The sequence below is a fragment of the Kryptolebias marmoratus genome, linkage group LG11 (genome assembly GCF_001649575.2).
Source record: "Kryptolebias marmoratus isolate JLee-2015 linkage group LG11, ASM164957v2, whole genome shotgun sequence".
In the NCBI taxonomy this organism is placed as follows: Eukaryota; Metazoa; Chordata; class Actinopteri; order Cyprinodontiformes; family Rivulidae; genus Kryptolebias; species Kryptolebias marmoratus.
In genome coordinates this window covers 22078956-22090981 of record NC_051440.1, presented here as the reverse complement: position 1 = coordinate 22090981, position 12026 = coordinate 22078956, and the positions used below count along the sequence as shown (strand labels likewise).

General features: G+C 37.2%; 2 protein-coding genes across 25 annotated transcripts in view; both read left to right on the top strand.

Annotated features, from left to right (window-relative positions):
- The window catches only part of mical3a (microtubule associated monooxygenase, calponin and LIM domain containing 3a), a 73959-nt gene extending 70546 nt beyond the window's left edge, over positions 1-3413 (top strand). For all 24 annotated transcript variants that reach the window (XM_037978081.1, XM_037978083.1, XM_037978088.1 and 21 more), the window contains 2 exons: positions 889-962; positions 1380-3413. In XM_037978081.1, coding sequence (XP_037834009.1) covers positions 889-962; positions 1380-1564 — 259 coding nt within the window. In that variant the 3' untranslated portion in view covers positions 1565-3413. The remainder of the gene's footprint in view (positions 1-888; positions 963-1379) is intronic.
- A 710-nt stretch (positions 3414-4123) lies between these two features.
- Positions 4124-11913, top strand: ttc38 (tetratricopeptide repeat domain 38). Its single transcript, XM_017418871.3, has 14 exons — positions 4124-4262; positions 4607-4684; positions 4777-4858; positions 5730-5901; positions 6642-6815; positions 7182-7257; positions 7483-7602; positions 7724-7783; positions 8009-8047; positions 8531-8612; positions 8953-9118; positions 9608-9767; positions 10261-10334; positions 11571-11913. The coding sequence occupies exons 1-14, from the start codon at positions 4233-4235 to the stop codon at positions 11656-11658; spliced, it is 1401 nt and encodes a 466-aa protein (XP_017274360.1). The 5' UTR covers positions 4124-4232; the 3' UTR covers positions 11659-11913.
- Positions 11914-12026: the final 113 nt, after the last annotated feature.

Here is a 12026-nt window from a genome sequence, read left to right as displayed (position 1 = left end):
TTTTTACACTTGGGGGTTTGTCAAATAATGCATAATGAAATGTCACGGTGTTTAGATAATATTTTAATTGCTTTTTTTTTTTCTTTTTAAGTAAATCTTTCATTATTAGGCCATTAGTTTTCATGGTGTACCTGCCAAACTGTAAATGTACATGTTTTTGTCATAGTTCTTAGCATGGATTCTTGGTAGGATTTCCATCACCCTGGATTTGATGTGTGATTAAAAAAGAAAAAAGATGCTTGTAGAAGTGATTCAAAACAAACATTGATATTTAATCTAATTAATTCAATCTGATTGTTTAAATAAATGAATGGTAATGGGTTTTTCAGAAAACCTTCAGGTTTCAGGAGGCTTCTTAGTCTGTAAGAGTCAGCAGCTTTGGAAAAGTGATGTGTTAAAGCATCGTCTTTTAAAAGGTTCAGTATAAAATAAAAGACTTGGGATCAGAAAATCTTTTGCAATCGTAGTTAAGAAATTTCACCATCAACCAATAAATACTTTCATCTTTTGAGCCTTTGCCATAGGGATGACTCAATACAGCGTAGAGATGATAAAATAGTCAGGATTTATTGTCTTCTTATGTTATGTAATTATTGCATTCTAAGTTTAGTATCGATCCTCCCTTATGAGGTCATGATCACTTTTCAGTATAATATAAAACGCAATTACATTTTCAATTGATTCAGAGAAACAACTTTATTTCATTCTCAAACATCAATAAATGATCCTGTTCTCTCATCACCTGTTTTGAAAGTCCTTTGATTATTCATTTATCTTTTTCTACTGAAGAACTAATATTTGTTTATTAAATTCTGCGTGAATGAGTGAAAGAATGAATGTACTTTGAAAAGCAGTGGAATAGACTTTGGTTTTCCTGTGTCTGTTCAGTGCCAGAGAGCTGGAGCTGGAGGATCGGCAGAGTCGACTGCAGCAGGAGCTCAGGGAGCGAATGGCAGTGGAAGGTGAATACAGGAGTGTTATTTCCTGAAAAGGGTTCCCTCTTTAATTATCACCTGTGTGTGTCTGTGTGTGTTCATTTGTCTGAAGCTTTAGCATAATATCTCATAATCACTTAACGGGTTTTAATGAAACTCTCAGAAAGTAATCATTGGGCGTACATCTACAGCTGATGAACTTTTGGAGTCAACCCAATTCAAGATGGCTGCCACAGCCAACTTACCTTAGGAAATACAAAAAATGGTTTTAACTCGGGTAGTTTTAAGCTAAATTATGTGTTATTTTTCAGGTTTGACCTAAACAGCTACAACATAGGATGCATTCCTTCAAGGGATTCTAGTACTTTAATAATTCTAAATGTTTAATTGTTTGTAAATATTCTAAATTTGTACAATAACTTTATTCTGTTTTGCTTTTGTCAGACCATTTAAAAACTGAGAAGGAGCTTGCTCAGGAGAAGCAGATCCTGAATGAGATGTTGGAGGTGGTGGAGCAGCGCGACGCCCTCGTTGCCCTTCTGGAAGAACAGAGACTTCGAGAGAAGGAGGAAGATAAGGACCTGGAGGCGGTCATGCTCTCTAAAGGATTTAATCTGAACTGGGCCTAATAGGAGTTTTAAAACTGTTCAGTAAGTTTGGGCAAAAAGGGTTTTACTTCTCAGAGGCAGTGTCAGCCTTGCACTCGTTTCTTTTTCTGACTTTTCTTCTAAACAGGGATGCAAGCAGTTAGTCTAAAACTGTCACACCTACAGCAGTGAATGTGTAAATATTCTTCCTACACAACACACACACACACACACACCGTGGCTGCCTCTGACACTGAAGCAGTCTGCAGCGTTTACATATCCTCTGCCTAAAGGCAGTCAAGTTAATCACTTTGCAATTTTGTTCCTCTCCCTCTGTGTGGGAGGAGAGGAGAGTACATATTCACAACTTTATCATCCCAGCCTTGAAGTGGATCCTTTCAAGTAAAGGGGCTGTTTGGAGAACGTGTGAAGACTTCACTTTGATTATATAAAGGGAAGAATGTGGTTCAGTCCTGCTGATGTAAAGGAATTGTAAAGAATACTGTTTTTTGTGTGTATAGCTGTCTAAAATGAGTCACATCTTCAGCAAATGAGGGATCTCTCTCTTCTACAATGGACTGCTGCAGAGGTGTGTTGAAATACCAGAACATTTTCAGACTTTTCAGTCTGATTATAGGATCGACATCTTCTGCTGACGCTGCCTTTCTTTCCTGTGACAGACTGAGTTTAGCATCCTAATAACCCACAAATATGCCCTGAAAGGCAATTTTTTCATATTTTATTCCCAGCGTTCAGCGAGTCAACACTAAGAATCCATCAACTCTGGCTATGTTTTGTTTTATCTATTTGTCTTTATTTGCTTATAACAGATGAACAGTTTTCTTCACGCATTCACAGGAGAGTGCCCAGAATCTCATTATATTGCACTTGTGCACTCCTAAGCCATTGTTTGTCAGTAAAGATGGCTGCAGGCACACGCAGTAGAAGGACCTGACATTTCTTTAAGCATTTCACAGGACTTTATGACGCCGGGCCTCTCTGTGAGATGCCATTTACTGTATATCACGTTGACAGGTAAAGTTTACAAACACTTGTTCAATATTGGATTGCGTTGGCTCCTGCGATGGAAGATCAGATCAATACAACAGCTGAAAAAGAAATCTTGGAAAGAGCAGTATTAACAGTGTGATCTCATTACATCACAGTTCCTAAAGGGAGATCAGTGTAGTTCATTTCACTCACTTTGTGCCACAGGATGTTCTCTGTTGGTGGATATGCTGTGATATTTTCTGAGCACACCATAACGTGCACACTACACAACACTTGCACATCCATGTATAGCAGTGGTAATACTGTATCTTTGAACAAGATGCCTTCTAAGTTTAGTTCTCCATATTCAAGCGTTTTTGTTTTTTTTAAGTTCAGTTATTTGTTTTTGTGTTCATCATTTTTGTGAATCCCACTGGAACTAAAAAATTTTTACTTTTTTTTATTTTTATTTTTGCTAAACACCCCAAACATGTAAATTATTTAAAATGGGGATTAAAGGGATGCAAAAAGTTTGGTCTGAATTTTGCGTCAAACTTTATTGGTTATCCAGTGGGTAATCCAATCTAAAAGTCTATTTTTTATTTTTGGCAACTGTATAAAACTAAGAGGCTATATTTATGACCTTATATGAGCTGTGGATAAAAAGTTACACAATTTTAAAGGCTGTTGTTTTAGATGGTGTGTGAAAAGTTTGACTTGATTGTACTGATATTTATTAACGTGTGCAAATTGTATTATATGTAAAGAAAATGAATCCTAATTTTTAAGCAGTTCTGTTGAGACATTGACTTGTAATGTAAAATGCTTCATGTAGCTAAAATGCATAGGGGTGTTGGATGTATGCTGAAAATGGCAATAAAACAATGCAGTTGTTCTTTTACATGTTTGTGCACTTTCTTCAAAATTTTGGTTGTGAATATATGATCAAGTTTTGACCAGGAATGAGCTGAGGATGATTAATCAATCTTAGCCTTTTTTATATAGTTTTATGATAAACTCAAGACTTAGTGACTTGGACAATAACATGCCAATTTCTACAAGAAACATTCATTGCTGTTTTAAATTAACATGCATATTTGGCTACCTCAAATTTAAAGTAGTTGCATGCCATTTATAGTCTTTACAACATCTTAACATATTTGCCAAATTGTGGTGGGCTCTGTAATAAATCCCAAAGTATTTAGAAATATGTCCAGTTTTGCATTTCTCAAATTACTTTCAGGAGACAAGAAAAAGGACAGAAGTGGCACGGCTGTAAAAAAAGCAAACCAAATGTCAAAGGAAAGTCTGTAATCTGATGTTTAATTTGATGGATTTTCCTTGCCTGCTTACTCCTTTCATTTTAAATATTTTTTGTGTTTCCATCTGTAAAGTTGGTGAAATGATTTGTTGTTTTATTTTCTTTAAAGCCACTGAACATAGTTGGTTTCTTGAATTATGACTGTTATATTAAAACAAAGGACAAACAAATTGGAAAATCCCTCTAATATCATAAAAGTAGCCCAGTTAACAAAATAAAACGCAATTTAATAAATATCACTTTAATGCAAATATTTTTTGACTTCCCATTCTCATGCTTTTATTGTGAAAATAATCAACGTGACGGTAACTTCCGATTAGGAATTTGACGCAGCAGCAGCAACAAGTTCAGGTTTGGGGTCAAAAAGTTGGAAAAAGGAAAGGAAGCTGCAGCTGAACGATGAACGCTTCAAGCTTCAGAGATTGTCAGGTGAGTGGTGAGGTCGTCACTGAGTGAAAAAATAACGCTTTTGCTAAAATTGCAGGAGAAAAGTCCCGGTTTTCGGTCGGTAGTTGCAGCGAAGTGGTTGGTTTTATGCCCAGAATGAACACTAAATGTTGAAATATGGCGGATGGGATTCAGTTCTGTTCATGCTGACGCTCAGGAATTACAAGAAATACAGAAGTAGAAGCAGACTAAGGAAAAAAAAATGTATTTCTGATCTGAAGTTTCTTCATAATTTGAAAGACAAAGTGTTCAGTGGCAATATATCCAAAAACCAGAATTTGCACTGGCATGCAATACACTGAAATTTGCATTTCCAACTTTGAAAGGCGTGGAAAGACGAGGGTCTTCCTCTGTCCACCAGCAGTAATGAGGCGTGCAAACTCTACGATGCAATACTCACTCAGGTAAGCTGCATGACACAAATTACAGCATATAATGCAATTAAAACAATAAGAAAAAACACTTATTAGCAGCTTTAATTTTGTTCGTTTTCTAGTATGTGAAATGGCGAAATGATGAAACCTTGGGAGGCATTGAAGGATGCATTTCTGCTCTGCAGACAGCTGACCCTAACTTTGGTAAATATTTATTTATATTTATGAAGCAGGAATCCAGTAACAATAAATAAATAAACAATCTTGTCAGCAAGGAGAATACAGCTAAGACTAAACATTATGAATAAATAATATTTGGATTCAAATATGGGAGTTAAATTCTGTGTATTACTCAATTTACCAGATTAAAAGTGGCTCTTGATCCTGCATACATTAAAAAAAACAGGTTCCTTTGTTCTGCTATCTTTGGTATTTCTTGTTTTCTTTTAAGAGATAATTTGTCGAGCAAGCAGAAGTTTAGGAAAGTTGCAAGCTACTTCTTTATCAGCATGTTCTGTTTTTTTAATAAATTCCAACAAGGGACAGAGTCTGCAGATTATCCACTGGCCAGAAGGCCAATGTACAAAACAACTGTTGCACTTTCAAAAAAAAAAAATAAATAAATAAAAAAAACCTCCAATAAGGTTTTATGTTCTGCCCTTGTTTTAAATAAAATGAGGTGGATAATTAGTTATTTGTCACACAATTAAAGAAGTTTAATAATATTACCCAGCTAAGATGCTAAATAAATATTCAGTGATATTACACAGGTGAGAAACAATGACTTGGCTCGCATCATAGTTAAAATTAAGCGTTACACAAATCATGGAGTTTGCTCTGTTGTAACCTTTGTTGTGTACGTGCACACACCTGCAGTCTCTTACATTAGTGCCTGCTGAAAGTGGCAAACATAAAAACATGTTTGGACGGATTGAGAAATGGTTAGTTAGCTATTAAAGAATGTCCCTCAGCCCAAAACCTTCACAAATTCATGCGACTCTTTCATGTGAGCTGTCCTGTGGCAGTGAGGAAGTCCAAACTGAAAAGGGTCGTTTGTTTGTGTGTTTGGCCACAGTTATGGGTCATGTGATCAGCACGGGCCTGGAGCTGGTTTCCACAACGAGCAGCACCCGGCTGAACGAGCCCCTGGCCAGCGCCGTGAGGCGAACAGTGGAGCTCGCCAACAGCCAGAACATCTCTCCTAGAGAGAAGCTCCACGTCAGAGCTATGGAGCTCTTCTCACGTGGGTAAGATCCGGAGGAAGTGCTGTTGAAACAAAAGACTGAATAAGGATATAAAAATGAGATTAAAACGGTTTATAAAAAGCAGTGTCTAAACCAACAATGTAATCCATAATCCCAAGAACCAAGTGGAGCTTTAGAAAGTCTTATGTAACCCTTTTTTTTAGAGCATATTTCCTTTTAGAAAACAAAATATGTAAAACAGGATTTTGAAATCGGTGAACAAGTTTATTATATGAATTGTGAACTCAACTCAAATTTATTTAAAAGATAATAAAACTAATCAACATGGTCACGTTCGTAATTTATTTTGTCAAAATATAGTGAGTTTCACTGTGCCACAGGAAATGGGTCGCCCGTGAGAAGTTTAAAAAAAAGGTTGTTATTTTTAAGGAAATAGTTTATTATTCCTGAAGTTGCTCTTTGTCTGACTGCATTAACAACATTCAGCTGCGAGGTTTTGTGAAAAATTCTTTTAATTTCCGCCAGTCTGGCAAGCAGGAGTTGGATTTTATCTACGGTGTCATATTTCTCCATGATAATATCTGAAATCCTGCAATATTAAGAAGCTCTTTTTTTTGTTTCCTTATGTTGTTTCGGAGGATGCAGTTTCTTAGGAGCTTTTTATTCTCTCACAAATCACACTGACATCTGTGTTTTGTTTTTTTTTTCCCGTGTGCTCACTGTGTAGTCCATTGCCTCCTAAAACTGTGTACATCGTTACCAATGACTTGTGTTTCTTGTAGAGATTTTCCACAAGCCTGTGAAGCATGGGAAGATGTACTGCTTGATCATCCCACTGATATGTTGGCTCTCAAGTTTGCCCATGATTCTTACTTCTACATGGGAGCCCAATTACCCATGAGAGACTCGGTGGCCAGGGTGCTTCCACACTGGAAACCTCACATGCCTTTGTTCAGGTACAAACGACAGAATCTACATGAGACAACTCGCACTTTCTGCTTTAAATCCCTCGTTTACCATTGTATGTCAAGCAAGAACAAAATTATTACATTTAACTGTAAGAATTTTTATATAGCTTTGCAAGTTCCATAGTACTCTGCCAGTACTTTAGTGTTCTGTCAGAGGAAATAATTTGGTTTATAATGTATATTCCAGATTGTAAATAAATGGCCATTGCAAGGAAACATAAAACTGCAATCCATAAAACAAATGTGCGAGGTGTTTCAGTTCTCTTTTTTTGGTCCTGCATAAAATGCATATTAGAGGAGAAGTTGTTTCCTTGTATTTTGTAAAGAGAGACTTGTGTGTTTGTTTGGCCTCAGCTATTTGAAAGGACAATATTCCTTTGGCCTCCTTGAAACTCGCTTCTACGACCAGGCTTTGAAAGTAGCAATGGAGGTGAGATTCTTCTCTGTTACTATTTACTTTTTCATTGCCATCATTGTGGCTGATTGCGTCAGTCCACAAGTAACTTGTAGAGCCGACTGAACTCTTCCTCCATATAAAGCACAAGGGTAAAAAGGAAACTAGGTAACATCAGAATAAAAAATAGTAGTTTAAAGTTCTGAATGCAGTTATTTTGAAGCTGTGTTTGTAGTTCTTGTTTCACGCTGTCTTGCGCAGGGCCTGGCCTTGACTCCAGACGATGCGTGGTCCGTCCACTCTGTCGCCCATGTTTATGAGATGAAAGCAGAGGTGGACAACGGTTTGAAGTTCATGGAGCGCAGAGAGAAAGACTGGCAGGTCCTGCTTTGTATTATTCCTTAACTGCGCTTTTCTGCACAAACTCCTTATAGATTTTCAAAAAACCCACTTAGTTTAAATCAAAGAAAAGATGTTTGAAATATGTGACATTTAATTGCAGGTATCTGACATTCTGGCCAGTCACAATTATTGGCACTGGGCTCTATACTTCATTGAGAGGGTAAGAATTATAATTCATTTATTCAGTCAAGCAAATAGCTGACAGCAAAAATGATTGTGGCTCTTTTATTTATTATTTCCCAACGGTAATTTGAAGCCTGAAGTTAATTATGTTGTAAGATAAATTTGAGTTTGTATCTACACATAAGTTTTTTTTAGCTTTGCTTATCCCTCATTTCTGACATAATTCAAATTTGTTGTTTTCTCTTCTTTTTTTTCTCTGCAGGGACAATATGAAGCTGCTCTGCAAATATATGACTCTCAGGTCGGTTTCTGTTCAGAGTTTGAAACAAAAACCTTATGTGAATATTTGAATCTGCTTAAAAAGTCACGAATGTGCCAAAACACAAGGGATGCAGATGAAAAGCAACATGTCATGCTTGTTATGAGTCAGGAGGGTGACGTGTGAGCAAATAGAAATTAAAGCCTTATAAAGATATGAGAGCCAAAGAACCACCCACACTCATTTCGAGGTGCCAAAGCAGTTTTTACACTAAAAATAGGACCGTGAGACAGTCTCGTTCATTTTCTGTTCCTCTGCAAAAACATTTCAGAAGGTCACCAGCCACTGCTGCATGTGTAAAATAATGATTAGACCAATTTGGTTTAAATCCACGTTTTTAACCGCTTGTTTAACTTCTCACAATCTACAAATAATTTGATATTTGTAAACATTATTATGTGGTTGTTACATGTTAGTCCTCTCAGTTTTCAAAGAGTGAAATGTGCTTTATTTTTTTTTTTAAAGGTGTTCAAACGTTGTAAAGCCTCCGGATCCATGCTGGACACAGTAGATTCCTCTTCAATGCTCTACAGACTGGAAATGGAAGGTAGGAAATATTCGAAGATGGAAAAGTATTGGCAATCTAAAGGTCTCAATGCCACTGGTGAAATTTGATTTAGGCTCAGAAAATGATGAATGAATGTTTTTATTTTTGTGTTGCAAATGAATTAAAAGACAACTGTAGCATCTGGTTTAAGATCCTAATCTCAAAGCAAAAAGAGCTAATGAGATGAAATTATCTCAGGTTTTATACTTCATTAATTTGACACTTAAAGTTATGTGCCAGAAATGCGAATAATGAGTGAAACATCTGAACACATTTTTCAGTTGTGGAGAGGAACTGACTCTCCTTCTGCCTCAGAAATCATGCGCTTGTGTTGCTGCAGGTGTGTGTGTGAAGGACCGTTGGCAGGAGCTGCTGCAGGTGACCCAGCCTCACACCGATGACCACGTGACATTGTTCAATGACCTCCACTTCCTCATGGTGGCGCTGGGAGCAAATGAGTCTGGGACGTCTCAGCGTTTGCTGGAGGGCCTCCAGGAATTGGCCAAGTTAGTTCTGTGCCATTTCTCTTCACTGCACACCTTAAACCTTATGTCAGCCTTACATAAGAGTAACACGAGCATTATGTAAAAAGGAGACAGAAATGGGGCTGGATGTGAGATGGAGAATGAATGTGGTTGTAAAGAGAACTCCAAGCTGCGTTTTCTGTCAGGGAAATGGGTCTTCCCTCTGCAGCAAATGATGTACCCGGCGCTGCTGCTGCCTCTGGTTGTTGTGGTTTCCTCACCACGGACAGCCTGTGTGTGCCCATTTTCTTTAGCTTATAAGCCAACATTGTAAGTTAATTTTGATGTTTCCTCCACGGCACAACTCTACTTTGAATCGTCAGACATGTTCATGTGTTGCATTGACCAGTAGAAAAACAGCCTCTAGATTTTATTTGATTTATATATTTTTACAGAGATGCTCCCTCGCTTCTTTTCCACCTCCTTAAATAAAACTTTTTTTTTTTAACCCATTGCTACTTTTGTTAACAGGAAACCAGGTGACAACCAGCAGCATCTATTGGCTAACAGTATTGGCATCCCAATGTGTGAAGCTATGATGGCGTACAACAGTGGTAACTATGACCAGACGGTGGAACTGTTGAACCCTTTACGCTACCGCATGGTGGACATGGGTGGCAGTGATGCACAGGTGAGCTTCACAGAAATGGGTGCCTTTTTTAAAATGGAAGCATATGTAAGAAGTCTAACAAAACTAAGTTTAAACCAAACATCTGCCCTCTTATTGCACAAATAAGAACCTTTTTGGCCTTGAGGCTTTACTTTCTTTGGATATTATTGATCATACTGTAATGTTTTTCTTGAGGAAAACAAAAATCCATGTTGTTGTAAAAAAGTTGCCAGAAATGAAGCGTACTGTGCTTCAGAGCTGCAGCCTTTAGGTCTGTGAACGTACCACACACTGTGGTATGAGAATGTGAAGCGCCGTGCACAGGGTTTATAAATAATAAATCTTTGAGATGGATGCTGATGGACTTTGGGTATTCTATGTTCAGTTTTCTAAAAATCTGTTCTTCAGGATTCTGCAGTGAACAAGCATAGTAAAAGAAAAAAAAGTAGATAAACTTTAAATAGCGTTGAAAGAGATTCTTGTTTGTTAATGAGTTTCTTTATTGTTTCTGCAGAGGGATCTGTTCAATCTTCTGCTTATCCATGCAACCATGAAATCAAAGAATAAGCGTCACCAGAAACTGGGAAGGTAGTATGCAACTGAAAATTCAAACCTGATATAGAATACATCTGTTTCCAAAACTTTATTAAGACTTTTCTGCACTTCACATCAGACCTATTCGAAATATTCAGGGGTTATTTATTTTTTTCTTCCCTTTTTACTCTTCAGTCTAAAAACAATAAATGCTCACACAAGACCTATTTTCTTGAGTAATTATCCTGTATTGCATATCTGTAACAAACCTTTTCAAAGTTATGCTTTCAGTGGCAGATTTGACACATTAGTTTGAGTTAGCAGGTGAGACCGTTCACTTCAGATATCAACATGCATCCTGGGTGATTCAGTCACAAGTGGATAGCTTCAGAGTCCATATGTTCGCTGTTGGCCTTGAAATGCATCCTTGCTGAAGGGATTTCAGTTACCTGCTCTGCATGTAAATGCATACAGTACATACTGTAACCTATGTCAGACATTCAGGACATCAGCATATTTATAGATTTTCTTTTTTCTTCCTTCATCGATCACATTTCAGACTCGCCTGACTCAAATTTATTTACTGATGTTTCAAAAAGCTCCGTTATGTTAGAGCTACAGTACAGGAGAAGGAAAAAAATCCAAAATGAATATTTGATTTTACAGAGCTTTGTTTTTAGGGCATCTCTGCTGATAAAACCACACACTGAGGCAAATCAATTATAAAGCCACCTACTAATCAACTGATCAATATTTAGCTGAAAACGATTCTAAAAATCCAGTTCAGTCAGTCTTACCCCTAAAAGAAAAAAAGCAATTGCTCCAATGCTTTCCCACTGATTGCCTTTGCCTTACTTGAAATTAGCTGGCAGTTGTGGTTAACTTGGATGGAGGTTTTACAAATTGTTTGTATTTCTCAGAAACCACGGGGTCACATCAGGTCACGATTTAATCCAACAATGTGGTTTTGGACACAGCTGTAATCTGAATGTTTCTGCATTGTCTTAAGTGTTTCCATGTTTTTGTGCATCACCCTGTACTGACTTACAAAACTTTGAAGCAGCTCTGGCATGTTTTAAACAGCTGGAACTTATCCTAATATTGCATAGTTGCACTAACATCTGTCTAGTCTTGTACATACAGAGCTATTTTTATTCTCCCACTATGTAAGCTGGGATTCTTTGTACACCAGGTTATATATTTATTATTGATTGGTTTATTCTCTGAGCTTTTAGTCTCTTTAATTGCGTTCATCTCTTTGCACTGTCCTGTGTTGTTGACTTTCTCCAGATGTCTCCTGGTGGAGCGGGATTCTGTGAGGCCCAACTCCCCCCTGACCCAGCGTCTCATGCAGAAATCTCTGGCTCTTCATGTCTAGAATGATTGCAATGTGCGGAAGCAGTTCTCATGTGAAAACATCAAAGTAACCCTTAATTGGACGGTCCATTGCTTGGCTTTAATAGACTTCCAACCAGCTGGGAGACGCTTGACACATTTGACCAGATAGTTGAAGTCTTTTGTTGTACTTCTAGTTGGTTGGTGGCCTTATTATAAAATTCAGCAGATTCAATATAACATTTCAAAAAAAGAAAGAAATTCCTCAAATATGTAAATAAAAATTATTCACAATAAACCTAAAGTCTTTTTTTCCTTGTAAAATACTGTCCATTTGTGTTTAGTGGTGTTTTTATGATTTTTCTCTATATAGTGTTACTTTTGGAAAATAAGATTTTAATTAAAAATTAC

What these genes read in the sequence shown, in the direction of transcription:
- ttc38 (XM_017418871.3), top strand. Translation starts at nt 4,233, where the DNA reads ATGAACGCTTCAAGCTTCAGAGATTGTCAG. An exon ending in CTCTATACTTCATTGAGAGG is followed by an intron (nt 7,784 to 8,008) that starts GTAAGAATTATA and finishes TTTTCTCTGCAG; the next exon opens with GGACAATATGAAGCTGCTCT. An exon ending in CGTCACCAGAAACTGGGAAG is followed by an intron (nt 10,335 to 11,570) that starts GTAGTATGCAAC and finishes GACTTTCTCCAG; the next exon opens with ATGTCTCCTGGTGGAGCGGG.